Source organism: Dermacentor andersoni, chromosome 8 (assembly GCF_023375885.2).
Source record: "Dermacentor andersoni chromosome 8, qqDerAnde1_hic_scaffold, whole genome shotgun sequence".
Lineage (NCBI taxonomy): Eukaryota > Metazoa > Arthropoda > Arachnida > Ixodida > Ixodidae > Dermacentor > Dermacentor andersoni.
In genome coordinates, this window is record NC_092821.1 from 32,907,736 (window position 1) to 32,925,368 (window position 17,633).

A 17,633-nucleotide genomic window follows, 5' to 3' on the forward strand; every position below is an offset into this window, starting at 1 on the left:
AGAGTGTGACGGGCAGTGAGAAACCATGGCATCCTGTACTGAGGACACCACCCACCTGGGTTAGGACCACTATCGCCTTGTCTTTAAATAAAGTTTATTACACATGACGATTCACAATTAGAGAAATTATAAAACCTACAAACTGAATGTCTGTGAATCCATGCTTTACTCTGTGCCGTAGCTAGAGGTACATATTTCTGTATTGTCTGCTTGTTACCACATCGTGCAGTCATTTCATGGAGTAAACGAAACTCATTTATTGTTATTCTATTGTGGCTGTCATTTCGTGCAGTAAATGAAGCTATCTGCCCCATTTTTTTGCCCAGTTCTGATGTGCGATTGTGCTCTTTCATTCGCTTGCGTCTGCTTCATTGTTTGTGACTGTGGCACTTATACAATTAATCAGATGTCCTCGCGTGCACCTTGCAAAAGCGTGTGCTGCAGAAAACAAGACAAACAGCTTGCTCTCAGCTGAGCCGCCGAGTGGTCCTTCAAGTTGTGAACACCTCGCGGGCAAGCGAGCGTGTAGAGACGCTTGGCACATAAGAACCCAGGCGAAAGCTTGCGCACACAAGGAACATGCAGAGAAAAACATTTTGCCAAAGGAAGGGTAATGCTTTCGCATTCACCCATTCAAGCAGTCCTAAGTGCCACTGGCACCTTACCACTTCTATTTATTCAGCTTCACTGCAATATAGCTGTGGTATGCAGTGAAGCATGTGCATAGCATTGCAGTGAAGCACAATAAAGTTGAAAGTGGCCACTTTCATGGAACATTGTATAGGTCCCTTAGTTATGCACATGTGCGCACTCCATCCCCAGTCATAATGCAAGCACCGAGATGTCTGATAACGGTACTGGCAGCAATTCAGAGCTGTTTCTGACATTGCTGTGGCAATTTGCGGCATTTGTGACTGTTATGTTTTCCCGGCTGTTACTTTTTCTTTTGTCTCAAGAGACGTATCACTTGAAGTTTTACTGTACTACAGCAAAGTAAAAAAAAAAATAGCCATTTCCTTATATCTGATAGAGGTAACAGAACTGGAACTAGGATTCTAAATGTGTCTGCAGTAACTTGTGTGGCATTCTGGGGCGTCAGGGAAATAACTGTGAACCTGTGAACACTGAAATGCATAAAATTCTGCTGTTGTAACAAGGGGCAGTTAGCCAGAGGTGAAAGTAAATATCTTATCTAAGGAACCGACAATGAGTATTTATGGTACTAATTTTTTTCTTTTTTGCAATGAAAAGCTTGCTACTCAGAGTGTTTAATACTGTGACAGTGAGACAGAAAATGTTGTGGAGCATTTTTTATCAGAATTCTTCTATTTGAGAGAGATAGATAAAAAGAAGGCAGGGATGTTAACCAGTCAAAAAATCGATAGGTTACTCTGTGCTGGGGGAAGGGAGAAGGGGAATAGAAAGAAAGGCGAGAAAGAGAAAGCTCGGGGTAGAGAGTCATTGACGAACCGCACTGCAGAGTCAATGGCGCTCACTTCTATCTGAAGTTGTTATTGTGTTTTTGAATTCCTATGTTGGAAACAATAAGAGTTCAGTGTGATAGCAATTGAACGGAGGCTTTAGGGAAAAGTATATGATTAATGTAGCCCTAGTCATACCAAATTCATCTTTTTTATTGAGGTGATGTTCATGTGGGTGATACTTTCTTCACTGCTGCATTATGCAAACAATAATGACTACGCCGTTATTGTGAAAATGTTGTTTGCTCTTCACCTGCTTTAGCCATATACATGTCAAGCGAAGTTTTTTTCTTGCCGTTCCAGCTGCCATGTACACGCGGTGTTCCTTCATATGGTGTTGCTTCATGTGAAGATGCAACAAAATTTCATGCACTCATAGGTCATCTAAGCCTTGCAAAAACCAAGCATGAGGGCGGACCGAAATGTAACCAGAAAAAAAGTTTGTCAGTAATGGAAGTGCTGCGTGAATTGCGCTGTGAAGGAAATGCTGCTACATGCTATGCCAAATTGTTGTTTACCACAGCCATACCGCCGGGCCTGAGCCAACATGCACAGCTCCAAATTGGGAATATTCTGTGTGCGTGACAAGGCACCGTGCATCAAGCAACCAACCTTCGCTACTCGTCCACACACGGTTTCCATCACAGCTACAGCATCTAGGGTGCATGGGCACCATCTTATCGCACTTGGACATTATGCACAAAATGACGCTGACAATGACCATGGAATTTCTCCTCTAGTGACATATAATTGTTATAGCAATTGTAATTATGTGATGTATTTATGGTGCCACATTATTGCAAGGGCACAGCTTCTCAATGTACCTTTCTCGCGGTTACTTAGTGGTATATAGACAAGTGCATAAGCACATTATATTACGACATGGCTGCTCCGACATGGAAAAAGAAAATTGAAAACGGGACATGGAAATAGTCAAAGGCGCACAAGTCACACTGCGCAGATGCTATTCAATCTATTCCTGCGATGACAATTAAAATTGTATCATTGTTGCTGTTCCATCTGTATTTTCACTGCTTAGTCGTGCTTCTGATCAACTACCAACTTGCTCAGCTAGTAATTTCAATTGGAGGAATATGTATTGTGAATATAGTACAGCCACCCAGTTATTTATTAACATTGTGTCAGCGTCAAATAAGTGGTGTGCCAGTGCTTTGCTTGGAACATCCTGGAAGACCATACGCTTTGACTAGCATGAGCTTCAAGTGCATGAGGTTATCCTTACGCAGTATGTTTAATCTGCGAGGATACAGTGCTTGCACCATATTAATAAAGAATTGGGTGGCTATGTGCATTCAGCTTAGTTGTTTAGCAGATGAAATGCTATAATAGATCATTTAGCAGGTGAAATGAATAATGAAGCCAAGGACAGCTTGAGGGTGGCGGATTTAACTTTTTGTTGAAATGCAGAGTTAACTGTGAATTACTATTAAGTTGGTGCTTCTCTTAGTCCTCTTGTATAATAACACAAGAATGGAACAAGTTGGGGAAGAAATACTGGCAGCATTGCGTAATTCACATTGAAAGCATTAATTCAAAAAGTACTAACTTACACAGTGCTTCCTCTTTGCACCGGAGCAGTAAGTTAGAGCTCAATGGCATTCTTTTCTTGCTCCAAACGGCAGATTTTCTGCTCCAGAAGCATATATTTCTTCTCGAAATTGCAATTTTTGCTGCTCTAAAAGCTTCTCCAAAAGACGAAATGCAGCTTCCATCACTGCATACACTTGCCTCCCTTGTTTTTATCCAGCTGTGTTTAGGTTATGTTTTGTTATACCTGTTGAAAATTATAGTACTTTGTTCTGTTGGGTGTCCCCAGGGGACGCCCCACTATATATGTTTAAACACCCTTATTGCAACCGAGGGGTAATTGGGTGCGGTGTGGAACTAGTGTGTGTGTCGTTCCTTCAAAGCCACCGACGATGCTCAGTGCCTCCCTTCACAAACACCACAATACCTTCACCTCTTTGTGTGTTAAAATGCATTACGCTTCGTTAAGGGGGCGTTTTTTTTTTTTACTATTCCTTGTCAGTTCCAGCAATCATTTGCCACTATTTTGTGATGGCAGGGCACTAGGAGCAGAGTGCACTCATAAAGAAATTGTTGTATTTTAGCACCTATAAGCCGCATCAAACATAGTAAAAATTTTACAGTAAAGTCAGGATTGGGGTGCAGATTACTCGAATTTATATTTGAAGTGTGGCTCCATGGCAGCACAGCTTGTGTTGCCACAAAGCCACACTTCAAGGCAAGGTTCTCAGCTACTCACACTTTCGTTATCTCCTGGGGTAGCGCACTGTTTTTGCACCCCTCTGTGTTGAAGCTCCTTTCTCCCCTCCTACATTGTCGGTCATTCTCCTCCTCTTCATGGGTCGCCATTTTGCGTTTAGCAGTTTGCGAATTTAGCGCATGGCGCTGGCAAAGTATTACTTGGATCACGATAAGCCGCACTCAACGGCCCAGCTTCAGTCTCGGAAAACAGTAAAGCAGATTCACTGGCTGAAGATACAGCATGGACAAATCATTTATCCCCAATGGATACTGTTTTTGTAAACTTCTGAGGGTTGTATGCAGTTATTTCTGTGGGTTATACACGCACATTATTTCTTTCTTTCTTGGCTGTTCTGAAAGAGGATGCGGGTTGTACTTGTTGGCGGGTTATATGGGCAAAATTACGGTATTTCCCGGCCAGCTCCTCGCAATCTCAACTTATGAAAACGTTGCCGAAGTTCAGCATCTGATCAAGAAAAAAGCCACTGATGAAGTCTCGTATGAGACACATTTCTTGTGTCAGTGAATCATAACACATTTTGCAAGTGCCAAATATGGCCTCCAGACCTCAAGTGCTCATTGAGGATGAGAGAGCAAGCTTGGTCAAAGCATTTTTTAAAGTGTTCTCTGAGGTTCATACATATTTGAGATTCGTCATACACTCCATATTCTGCCACTTAATGATTTTTTACTTTTCTGTAAAATAATTATACATGTATAAGTATTTTATAAGTGTACTTCACAAACAGGGTCATGAAGCATTCAAATACAGCAATATTGATTAAATTAAAAAGGGCTATCAGGAGTTCTTTGTTTCATCATACTTGAAGTCACCATGAAGATCTCCCGAATAATAAAAAAAAGCTTGTCGGTAAATTTAGCATGTGCATTCTTCTTTGGCATTTCATAATAACTCTTGCCTACTTTCGTTTTATTTGTGCAGCATCAAGACATTCTATTTCTCCGTCAACTGCCAAATGTGACACCCCAAAGCAAGGTTGCCTCCACCAATGTCACCTATGGGACTATGAGGCTGATGAACTGTTTCATCTGGAAGCACATGCCAGCATCCATACTGGCGAGAGGCCATTTCAGTGTCCTTCATGCCATAGGAGCTTGCCAAACAGACACAAGTTAAGTGTTCACCTGCGCACCCACACAGGCGAGAAGCCATTTGAGTGCCCTTCATGCTCTCGGAGGTTTGCACGACAGGCCTACCTGAAATCCCACCTGCGCACCCACACAGGCGAGAAGCCATTTGAGTGCCCTTCATGCTCTCGGAGGTTCGCACAGCAGGGCTACCTGAAATCTCACCTGCGCACCCACACAGGCGAGAAGCCATATCAATGCCCTTCATGCTCTCGGAGCTTCTCACACAAGGGTCACCTGAAAGCCCACCTGCTCATCCACACTGGTGAGAAACCATATGAGTGCCCTTCATGCTCTCGGGGCTTTTCAAACAGATACGACTTAAGCGTTCACCTGCGTGCCCACACAGGCGAGAGACCGTTTGAGTGCCCTTCATGCCCTCAGAGCTTCTCACGAAAGGGCCACCTCAAAGACCACCTGCAAACCCACACAGGCGAGAAGCCATTTGAGTGCCCTTCATGCTCTCAGAGCTTCTCACACAAGCGTAACCTGAAAGTCCACCTGCGTACCCACACAGGCGAGAAGCCATATCAGTGCCCTTCATGCTCTCAGGCCTTCTCACACAAGTCTCACCTGAAAGTTCACCTGCGCACCCACACAGGTGAGAAGCCATATCAGTGCCCTTCATGCTCTCAGAGCTTCTCATACAAGGGTCACCTGAAAGTCCACCTGCGCACCCACACAGGTGAGAAACCGTATCAGTGCCCCTCATGCTCTCGGAGCTTTTCACAAAAGAGCCACCTTAGGCAACACATGAGGCGAGAAGCCATTTCAGTGCCCTTTATGCCTTCAGAGATTCTTGAAGAATGCCCTCAAGATACACCAGCCCATTCATACAGGTGACCGGCCATATAGTTGCACCATCTGCTCCAAGTCTTTATGCAGTCTCATCGCTATTGCAGACATAAGAGAACACAGCACCATGATACTGTAGGATAGGTCAACAACCATGTTGAACGAGAGTCTGAAGTATAAATCTACAAATGTGCAGCATGTTGCATTCTGCTCTGCTGCATCATGTAGCACAAGTATCTCCATGTGCTCTTAAGAGGAAGCTTTATCTTGGGCCCAATTTTGATGCTGCCAATTCAAATACATGTAAAATGCAGTAACGCTTTTCTGAGACAACCACTGATCCAATTATAATGAAATTTGTTGTATTTCAGAGAAAAAGTTATGTTCTAGTGACTGCTGGAAGCAGAATTTTGATTGAAGGCCTGAATGTAATAACAGGAGTTTACAAAAATTTGAAAAAGTTGGAACAAGAAGTTTATAAATTCGTAGCTCTGCACTTAGAATAATTGTCATAGTTTTGTAAACTACATACAGTAGGTCATCCAATGCCGAGAGATTTGATGTATCAGTTTACATTGCAGACTATTCTACGACTATTCTGCAGACTACTTAGACTGCAGACTATTCTACACTCAAATCCCAATAAATTCTGGCACTTACTTTCAGTAAAGACACGTTCTAGGCAGATTGAACTAGCAGATTCGGATGGAAACCTCATTAACTCTGAGAAATGCGTGTCGGCTCTTGACGACTACTTCACCTCAGTTTTCTCCAACACTAATGACGTTCCCGTTAAACTAATACCACCACTTTCAGTAAAATTGATGCTGGACATTAAAATCAACGTTGATGGGATACATAGCCTCATTAATTCACTAAAACTAATCACCTTAGCTTAATGTGGTAATATAAATGTCAAAATAGTTGTTAACACCAGTAACATTTCTAACCAGGTACTACACCTAACATTTACGCGATCCTTATGGACGGAAAACTTGCCAGACGACTGGAAAATGGCTCATGTCGTACCAATCTTTTAAGACTTGCGACCACTCCCGTGCTATAAATTATCACCCAATTTCTCTGACCAGCATTCCTTTCAAACTACTAGAACATATAATCTCATCCAACCTAATGGTTCACCTGAAGTCTATCAACTTCTTTTACCCTCACCAGCACGGCTTCAGAAAACTATTTTCATATGAGATCCAACTCGCCAAGTTCACCCATGACATTCTGCAATTCATGGACATTCTCTTGCAGATTGATGCAATTTTCTTGGATTACTTGAAAGCATTTGACCGCATTTCCCACAATCACATGCTTCAATGACTCGCATCGGAGTCCCAAATAGCTTGCTTTACTGGCTCGAACACTTAAAAGGGCGTGCACAGTTTACCTCTGCAAATAACCGTAATTCGTCCCTTAGCAGCGTAACATCGGGTCTGCCACAAGGCGCTGGCTTATTGCCTCTAGTTTTCCTCAACTACATTAATGACTAACCTGCTAATGTTAAGAATAAGTTGCGTCTTTTCGTGGACGATTGTGTCATATATTCCCCTATCAAATGCTCAAATGACATCACCACACTGCAACATGATCTCGATTCCATCGCAGTATGTTGTGAGAAATGGTTCATGCTGCTTAACCTTAATAAATGCAAAGCTTTGTCATTCACCCACAACCAGACTTAACCAGTCGCACCTACACAATAAATTCAGCTCCTATCAGTCATGCCCCATCTTGCAAATAGCTCGGCCTTCCCATGACATCGACACTGTCATGGTCAACTCATATTGACACCATCTGTTCGAATACTTCACGTACCTTTGGATATATAATATGTAACCTGGAAACCGCATCACCACAAATAAAAAAGCTAGCATATATAACTTTCATACGTCCGCAGTCAGAATATGCATCATCTAGCTGGCACCCTTCCCAATCATATCTTACCGATGGCATAGAAGCAATACAAAATCGCACCGCTCGGTTTGTAACTTCCAGTGACTAGTGAAACCAGCATAGCTGCATTAAAACGTACACTTGAACTACCTTCACTTGCTTCCCGCCGGATCACCTCTCGTCTCTGCTTGCTTCACAGGTTTTATTACCATCTGTACTACAGGCATTCCCTGTTAAATCCACCATTACGTACATCCACTTGCTTAAGCCTCAATTGTCCCATAGCTTACATTATCGCCCGATCATCTGCCATGAACACTTCATTCTTCGCTGACACAATAACCCATTAAAACAACCTCCCAGAAGATATTGCCTTATGCACTGACCGTAAATCATTCCGCGAAATGTTAAAAACCACATTGCCTATTTACCGATCCTACCCAGCCTTACTCCAACACAATGTACCTGTTTTTTCACAATTGTTCCTGCCTTGTTTTTGTTTATTGTTGTTTCTTTACTGTTCCCTACATTTGTTCCAACATTGTCGCAAGGATTAAAGCCCTCTCTGATGTAATGCCTCTGGGCCTTTAAGGTGAAAATAAATGAAATAAATTAAATGAAATATCTTTCGTTAACCTGTTACATTGTTTACGAGGGTTCTGCAAAAGTCTTACTCACATATTAGTGATATATTTGAATGCCCACTTAATACATCGATTTTGTCAGCTTTAGATGTCCTATTCGATGCATTTTGCAGATATGTGATTTTGTTTTTCATTCCTGTGTTATGGAGTTATAAACCTGATAGTTCTGTTTTCTGAAAAGTTGTGGTTTTCAGCAATTTTTATAAAAAGGTCTATGGCCTAAATAAAAAATTCACTACCAACAGCCACTAGATTCCAACTTATTCTTTTAAATGCAATAAATGTCATCAAATTTGGCGGAGTAGTTGTCCAGAAAAACGATTTCTCCTTTCCCATGTATTTAGATAGGAGCCCTCGAGCTAAAGCTTCCTCTTAAAGTGTCCCTGAAACACATTTTTTCAGGGTCATAACACAGAGCAAAAGGAATTATGAGAACTGACCCACCCAAAGCCGTTATAGCTGATAAAAAATTCAAAATGCATTTAAACCTTGATATAATGATGTCGGTAAAATCAGCGATTTGCTTTGTTATATGTGACTTTCTATTATTAGAAAAGTATTCAACATTTCTTTCGATCTCAAAAATTCTGTTTGCATGCCCCTACAGAATATATATATTCACTGTAATACTTATTAATACACTACATAAGCGTGAATGATCTGATTTCTGTAACGACTGTGTTGTTCTTTTTTTCAATTTTTTTTTCAGTAGTGCTTTTGGGAGATATGAACTTGTTCTGTTAGACCTACTGATGTATTGTTGCTTCTAGGTTCTGCTATACATGGTTCGCCCTGCAGGCTCTTGATCTTAGTCTATTTGCACTTTTTGTTTTTTTACAGATGGGTTCTTTTTCAGAGCAATTTATTGTTCAGTGTTAGCTTTCCACTGTCTGTTTCATCAGAGCACCAAATAAATGTCATTGTTTATTGAGTATTCCTTGTCTGTTCTTGGTATTTTAGTACTTCAATGGCAGCATGCAATACAGGGATGTTAGCATTTTATTGTGTCTGGGGCTGCAAGAGAATTTAAGTGATGGCAGTTGGAAGTTCATTATTAACACGGAAAGAACTTGCTATAGCTAACATACAGGAGTAATTTGAGTCCTGAGTGAAATGTCAAGTCCACCATGCCTAATTCATTCCTACATTTTATTTCAACGAATTTCTATAAGCACTAATGTGACGTATACCTGTAGAAATATTTGTATAAAATTTAGATTTTGAATCGTGCATACAGCTTCACTGTATAATACATTTGTGTGCAAAAGGCAAGAAATTCGGCCAATCCTGTTTATCAACATTTGAAAAGATTCTTTCTGAATTGCAGTTGTGCCAGTCTCTCATAAGGAAGTTCCTGACCAACAAAATTATGCGCACAACATGTTTTTCAAGATAATAAATCCAAGAATTCACTGTTTTGATTAAGGGTGTGTGAATGTTTGATGCTTTAAAGTAGGCACTTCGTAAGTACAAATATTTTCTAATTGCCTTTGAACGCTTAAAACATTACCTGTGCACAAGTAAAGCTCAAATGGAAACAAACATGATAAATGTCACCCCCTTGGGCATAGTATAGACTTCAAATATGAGAAAGTGCGTAGTAGAGGCTGTATATGTTTCTCAGGGAGCTAGCCTTTCCTGGCTATACAGGGATCATTTGTGCTCTCTGAAGAGCCCTTTGTATGCCAGCAATTTCATAATTCACTCCTTGTGCTCCATTTGTGCTTTTAGTAAACAATGCTGCATAATGTGCAATGGAACTACGGGAACTTGCCAATGTTATGAACACCAGGATGTGGGTGTTTTACACATATTTTGATAATAGCTGTTCATTTTTGAAAACTGTTTCAAACGTATTCTACATTTGTTTCACTTCTTGCACTATTTGATTCGTATTCCATTCAGTCCGAAAAATTACTTCTATATTGGGCAACAATGTACCTACATCTAATAAATAAACATGAGGCTTTTTTTTTTTGCCAGTTCCTCTCCTAAGGATCACCTCCACATCCACTCAGCCATTTTGGTGGTGCATACGCCTTCACACTTTGGCACGTTACATCCATGTGAAGAGGCACCTGCACCAACATGTGGCTATTTCAGTGCCGGTTCTTTCAAAGCTTCTTTGTAACTTGTGAACTCGGATAGTAATTGTCTATTGACACAGTTATGTCATGTAGGTGTCTATCTGTTAAAAAGTAATATATGAACGGGAAAATGCATATGTGCGCAATATGCTGCATGGCATTCTGTTACAGAAGCATTACTATTTGCTTGGATATGTGTAGCTGCTGCGGTAATTCATAGCATGTTCCAGCACAATGTGACAAGCCATTTCATTTTATTTTAAAAATGCAATGAAACAGTTGGTAAACACTGATACGACGTGACACATGACACTGACATCATCATACCATGTCAAGTGTTGTATCAAAATAAATATATTATTACATAACAAGTTCTTTAGTTATATAAAGATATAGCTAAGGCCAGTTGGGCTGAAGGTTGCAGAGACATTTTTGGTAATCAGTTTAGAGCACCAATTTCAGTGGCCATGGCCATGTGATATTCCTTGATGTAACGGCTCGACAGCGAAGTACTTGTGTATTCACTATGCCTACAGAAGACTCCTGTGTTCAGTAAAATACTCATTAGCAATAAATTGTGAATGTTGCACAGCTAACTAGGACATGTTCTCCATGTAAATGGCTGCCTAATTGAACATCCTTGTGAATAAAAGATTTACATGTGCACAACAAAAGCTAAGTGCATATTGTTTCTCTTAGTTAAGGCCCTGAATTGTTGGAAAATTCTGTTTGGTCGAGTAGAACCAATATGTGGATGCCTCGTTTAGTTTGAGCTAAGCTATACAACCGAGACGCTTAGGACATAAGCAGTGTGAATGCACTCGTGAATAAGCTTATTTGTTTTGTTGGAATCTTCTCATTGTGCCATGAGCGATCCTTTTGTCTACAAGTGTGTGGAAGCAAAATGACATTACCAATTGTATTCTATATATACATCTTTTTTGTCATATACAGGCTCTGCTCACAATAAGTGGCATAGATCACTTCAAATTCTGTTGGAATTTGCGCTAGCGTATAGGCCTTTCTTAGAAAATTGCACAGTTACTCAAAGCAGCTGTTCTCAAACTTTTTGACCTTAGTGATAACCCGTCAGCTTTTGGATAGTGCTGCACCCCCCCCCCCCCCCTTCATTTTTGTACTGACCTGCTTACACACAGACTTAACATAAGGGCTCATTAATGCTCATGGAGAATGGAATGGGGATAAGGGGATGTTGCTGCACACTCAATACTGTGAGCGCAAAGAAGGTGGCATGTTTCGGGAGAAGGATCGGGGGTTGGGGGGAGCCTTTGGATCTGCCTTAGCATTGCTGCCGCATCCTATTTTAGTCTCCAATATATGCAGATTAATGTGTTACCTTTACTCTCGAGGGCCTTTTCTGCTGATGAGTTAGGTGCCATGATATATGGACAATTATTTTTCCACTCTCCATAGTGTGCTGTGCAGGCAAACCATATGGCAGCCACCCTAGGTATAGCGTGCCAGTAACGGCATGTTCATGCAAGTGGAAGTGTCAGATGCATGAAAACCTATAGTATTTTTTGCAAAGAAATGTTACCTGGCACTTGCGTTCCGGAATGGTCTTTGATGTATCAGTCGTAGTGCTAATGTATAAATGCCCGCATTGCCTGGAATGTAACAGTGTGCCTCGGCCGAAACGAAACGCTTATTTTTTATTCTCTTTGGTTGCCAACTGGCCTAACGTCATTATGAAACTGTATATATGCATGCAGGCTCGTTTCACTGAAATACAGCAACAGACGTAAAGAATTTATTGTCCATAATCCATTGTTCATAGTCTTCTGCTTGATCACTGTTTAATTTCACACCTTTAAGCACACTTTTGTGAGTTGTCTTTGTCCTAGAGGCCCAGCAGGGCATGTCTGAAGTAGATGGCGGGCGTCAGCTGCAGATGCATAAGCGGAGCACTGCGGGACACCGGACAATGTGTACGTAGCGCTGACCCCAGGCGAAAGTAATGGCGGGTTGGCTTAAAGTGTCCGGACAGAGACTGCCTCCACCAGAGAAAGATTGTGGGCAATGAAGCAGACATGCAGGGGGTTAAGGGCACACGTGTCACACTGGATGATGGATTTTCTGCCACTGAAAACAGCAGGGCCAGAGGGAAAGGAAAGAGGAGTTATGGATGTCAAGAAAGAGTGAACAGTGTGGTCTGCAATGTCATTAAATGTTACAGTCATGGCCATATGTGCCTGCACCCAGTGGACAGTAATGTTCACGAGCATAGAATCGTGAATTTTCTTTACCTGCTTACAAATATGCATAATTTTTTTTGCTTAACTGTGGTGAGCTTGTGACTGTAGACGTGGGCTATGTTGATGCTAGGCATGTTGGCAAGGGTTTCTGTCGCATCATGTATAACCTGAAGCTCAAATAATAAGCTATCTGAAAACTTCATAACATAACTCCAAGTAGCTTGTATCTCAGGGTGTGTTGTGTTTGAGGAAGTTATTTGTCTACCTCTTGAGTTAACCCCCATGTCTGCATGTATCACAGAGCATCTTGTAGGTATATAGTTGTTTCAGTTGTTGCAATCTGTTGAATTCACCAACGGACCCTTGTTGTCTTGTGAGTGGTTAAAGATGTATAGTTCCAAAGTGAAAGATAGTGCAGGTTCATATAGTTCGGGCACAATTGCCAAATTTTGGAGTTCTGTGCAACGCGTGGAGCTTGCAAGTGGAGTGCAAGGTCACCTTTTTTCTCATGCTCTTTCTTTTAGACAGAAACATGCTCCTAACTCTTCTCGGGCTGCTTTATTTTGTAATGTAGGTGATTGCGGCACATGGCTGTTGGTGAATAGCTGGCATCAGTCAAGAAGGGTGTTTGGATGAGTGTGCTTCTTCTTATGTTTACTGTGTATATGTATCCATGGAGTTTAATAACCAGGTCGAAGTAAGGAAAAATTTGCTTCCAAATTTCGGTAATACATATGTACCTCTGGAGCCTCACCATTGGCCGCAGCCGCCCACATAGGAATCAAACTGGCCTCCTCCTTATCGGTGTCATAGTCGTTGGGTCTTGCTAGTTTTGAACACTCAACTAGTCTTGAACAATGCAAAACTTAAGGTCTGACCACACACACGCTGGGACACTTAGGTGAAACTCTGGAGTTGCTCATTTCCTTATGCCTTGCAGTGTGTTTATGGTTGGTACATTAGTCTTGGGCAGCTTTTATTCCTTTCTTCAAGTGCTGTTGCTCTTGTTTGTTGAATTTGCTGTTGTGAATAGGGCACATGTGTGCTCTCAGCTTAGCCTTTCTCTTATGGTACAAATGTTTAAATTGGTTCTTACGCTTGTTGCTGCTGTTGCCACTTACTTTTGTGCATCGATCGCAAAAAAACATTTTCCCCCTTCATGGGGCTTGCTGTTCTAGATAATGCGCGAGTAGGTGAGCTGTTGCCAATTTTAATGGCACTCTACGTAGCATTTACGTGTATTGTTTCTTGCCTTGCATGTTCATTCTGTTATCCTGTTTATCTCAGATTTTTGTGGATAGTGAATTGAAGACTTGCTTGAGTACCTGTATTCCACAATGCAAAAGGTACATGTTCAGTAACCCAGATGTAAACAATAAAGACAAATATTGAGGAATGTGGCCCAGCCCCTCATAGTTCTAGTCAGGCTCAATTTTGCTCTAAAGTTTGGCTGTCTTGAAGTGCAAAAATTTTTGTGAGATTTATTACAGCTTGATTGCCAAGCTGCTATTTACAGGGTGTCTACCAACCGGGAAAACAGGGAATTCTCAGCGATTTTGAGTAGTCTGGAAAAACTCAGGGAAAACTTGGGGAATTTCTACCTTTATCAGGGAAAATTAGCGGTAATTTTGTTGAAAGGGCCGAAAGTCGCGGTAATGCTGGCTCGAGTAACAGACAGGAATCGTAATGAATCGTCTTTTAGGCCCTGTCGAAGGCTGGAGGAGTTTTCCGTGTACAGTCAACGACCCACTTTCCGGATTCCCGATAATTTGGACGGCTTCGCGACACCACCACGTACCTCATAACCATATAGTCAATGTATCAGACCGTCTGAAATTTCAAACGTAAGAACTCTTAGTCGTCCGATTTTCAGGAGGTTTTGCCGTGACCGCAGGTCCGAAACGGCATTAATCAAAGCTACCACCGCTGCCATTTTGATTACCTTGCCGCCTCGAACCGGCGCTCTCGCTCGCAGATCCTCTGGCAGCCGTAGCCACCACGGCGGCAACGCTAGGCCTAGCTGCTTCGACGTTCGCTATGAAGCTTCTTGCCGTTAGATGCCGTGTTTTTTTGAAAGCATTCGCTGCTGTCAGCAATGGCACGGAATCCGCCTTTGTGGTCCTCGCGATTGGCTTAGAAGCTTGGAAAGCACGGTGCGTTGCATAATGCCGGTTCCCGAAAGTCAGCTTCGCCTCCGTACACAAGTGTTGCTTGGTGAAGTCGGGGTGTCTACCAACCGGGAAAACCGGTAATTCTCAGGGATTTTGAGTAGTCTGGAAAAACTCTGAGAATTTGTACCTTTATCAGGGAAAATTAGCGCTAATTTTGTTGAAAGGGTCGAAAGTCGCGGTAATGCTGGCTCGAGTTACAGACAGGAATCGTAATGAATCGTCTTTTAGGCCCTGTCGAAGGCTGGAGGAGTTTCCTGTGTACAGTCAACGACCGGCTTTCCGGATTCCCGATAATTTGGACGGCTTCGCTGCACCACCCACTTACCCCATAGAGTCAATGTATCAGAAAGTCTGAAATTTCGGACGCATGAACCCTTCGCCATGCATCCCATTTTCCGGACTTTTTGCCGTGACCGTAGGTCCGAAATGGCATTAATCAAAGCCACCACCGCTGCCGTTTTGATTACCTCGCTGCCTCGAACCGGCGCTCTCGCACGCAGATCGCTGGCAGCCGTAGCCACCAGTGCGGCAACGCTAGACCTAGCTGCTTCGACGCTCGCTATTAAGCTTCTTGCCGTTGGGTGCCGTGTTTTTCATTGAAAGAATTCACCGCTGTCAGCAATGGTACCGACCGCACCTCTGTGGTCCTCGCGATTGGCTTAGAAGCTTGGAAAGCACGGTGCGTTGCATAATGCCGGTTCCTGAAAGTCCTTTCACAGAAATGTTACTTCGTGAAGCATACGAAAAAGTATTGCAGTGAAGCATAACAAGAGTGGGAAGGGGCTATTGCCACGGGACAGTATGTATTCCTTAATTATACACGCGCGCGTCCGGTATCTCCTGTCACAGTACGAACACCGATATGCCTAATACGTGTACCGGCAGGCCTTCAGAGCGTTTTCGAATGTGCCTGTGGTGGTTTGAGCCCTTTAAGCGCAGTAAATGACATGCATTTATTTTTTCCAACTGGCTGAGTTTTCGGACGTGTTCGCGGCCCCTAGGGAGTTCGAAAAATCGGACTTGGACTGTGCAACGGACCAAGAAGATGCTTCAAATGGTCCGTCGGGCGAACGAGTGACGGAAGGAGGACAAAAACAAAAAGGACCTACATATTGAGGAGTGAACAGGAAAGGAAGCGTGCTGCCGCCGTTTTGAAGGAGCTTGAGCTCAAAAAAAAAAAAAAAAAAGAAATGTTGGCTGATGCCGAGATACAGGTGTCCCTCATCGAAACCAAAATAAACTCTTTAAAGCAGTGAAACAAAACACTGAGGCGTCGTATGCGGGCTGAGAGTATGTCAGGACAGTTGAGGTTGACTTACGAGCTGTTGAGAGCGAATCTCAATTGTGACAACGTTCGGCCCTCATACCACTGAGCTTGCTATCAGGTGATAGAAATAGCTCATATTCGAAAATACTTGCTTCTGTATGCATCTCCTTTTTATTCGTATTTGAAGATGTCCGACTCGATTTGCATTTTTTTTTTCGAAGACAGTTTATTTGCTGTGCATTTTACTAACCCCTCTTTTCTATTCTTATTTCTTATTTATATGCTTACTAGAGAGTGACAGCATCGGGCGACGTGGTTTCAGCCCATCTTGACATAAAAAATAGTGCTGCGTCATTCAGGGAATTTTGCAAAGGCACTCAGGGAAAACCTGTATAACTCAGGAAATTCGAAAATGTATACTTGGTAGACACCCTGTGAAGCATACGCAAAAGTATTGCAGTGAAGCATAACAAGCGTGGGGTGGGGCTATTGCCGTGGGACAGTATGTGTTCCTTAACCCTTTCGCTGTCACTGACGTACCGGTACGTCATCGCGCTTCCCCCCCACGGTGTCACTGACGTACCGGTACGTTCTCTATCGTGCGTTCAAAATTTCGCGCCTGAGCGCAAAAACAGGCGCTCCTGGTTTGGCCACGCCATCTGTTGACTCTTTCTACAAGTTCGTATATTCGCTCCAACCTGTGTTAACCCATGTATTGAAGAGTACGGTGCGACTGCCACTCCCCACTTTCTCTTTGCTGAGTGGCGCGGTGGCTCCGCGTTCGCTGGATCATGCGCCGCGCGCGTGTGGTTATGGGTTCAAGGGTTGTTCTGTAATCTCCGCTGGTTTGAAGGTTTTTATTTTTCTTCTGTTGGTGTGCCTGCTACGGCGCGTCAAGTTCAGGCGCACGTGCCGTTGCCTCTCCAAAAGGGGTGACTCGATTGCTACTTTCGCTCTCTCGCCGCACCCTCGCTTCCGACTTGCAGCAGTAAACGTAAAGCCCTTCGAACTTTGTTTAGCCTTTTTTATCTCCCTCTGTCTTCTTGATCACGCAACGTCCCATTTCTCTCCGTTGCGCGGGCGACTGAAAGCGCATCCTCCCTGCGCGCGGTTACTTTCGGATGGCTCGGCGCGCGGGACCTTCGTCTGCTCATGGGAGCGGTGGCTGAATTCCGATTCAGAATACGAGCCGAGCTCGGATTCGGACTCGGACAAAGTCGCTTGAGACGAAGAGGGTTCCGCATCGTCAGATTCGGATGTTGAACAGATTTTATAGTCAGGCTGATGATGATGATGATGTTTACTAACAGCTGCAGAACACTGAAATATGCATATTGCATTGACTATGTTATTTGTATACCAATCATAATCAAAAATAAATTGCTATGTTCATTCCCTGTTATGCTCGTTCCCTGAAAGCAAGCCGACACTGGGGGTGCGTCACGGCCAGAAACGTCCGACAGCGAAAGGGTTAATTATACACGCGTGCAACCGGTATTTCCTGTCACAGTACGAGCACCAATATGCCTAATACGTGTACCGGCAGGCCTTCAGAGCGTTTTCGAATGTGCCTGTGGCGGTTTGAGCCCTTAAGGGCAGTAAATGACATGTATTTAGTTTTTCCAACTG

General features: G+C 42.9%; 1 protein-coding gene across 4 annotated transcripts in view; it reads left to right on the forward strand.

Annotated features, from left to right (window-relative positions):
• LOC129380134 (uncharacterized) overlaps positions 1 to 5,907 on the forward strand; it is a 48,660-nt gene extending 42,753 nt beyond the window's left edge. For all 4 annotated transcript variants that reach the window (XM_072289612.1, XM_072289611.1, XM_072289613.1 and 1 more), the window contains one exon: positions 4,714 to 5,907. In XM_072289612.1, coding sequence (XP_072145713.1) covers positions 4,714 to 5,762 — 1,049 coding nt within the window. In that variant the 3' untranslated portion in view covers positions 5,763 to 5,907. The remainder of the gene's footprint in view (positions 1 to 4,713) is intronic.
• Positions 5,908 to 17,633: the final 11,726 nt, after the last annotated feature.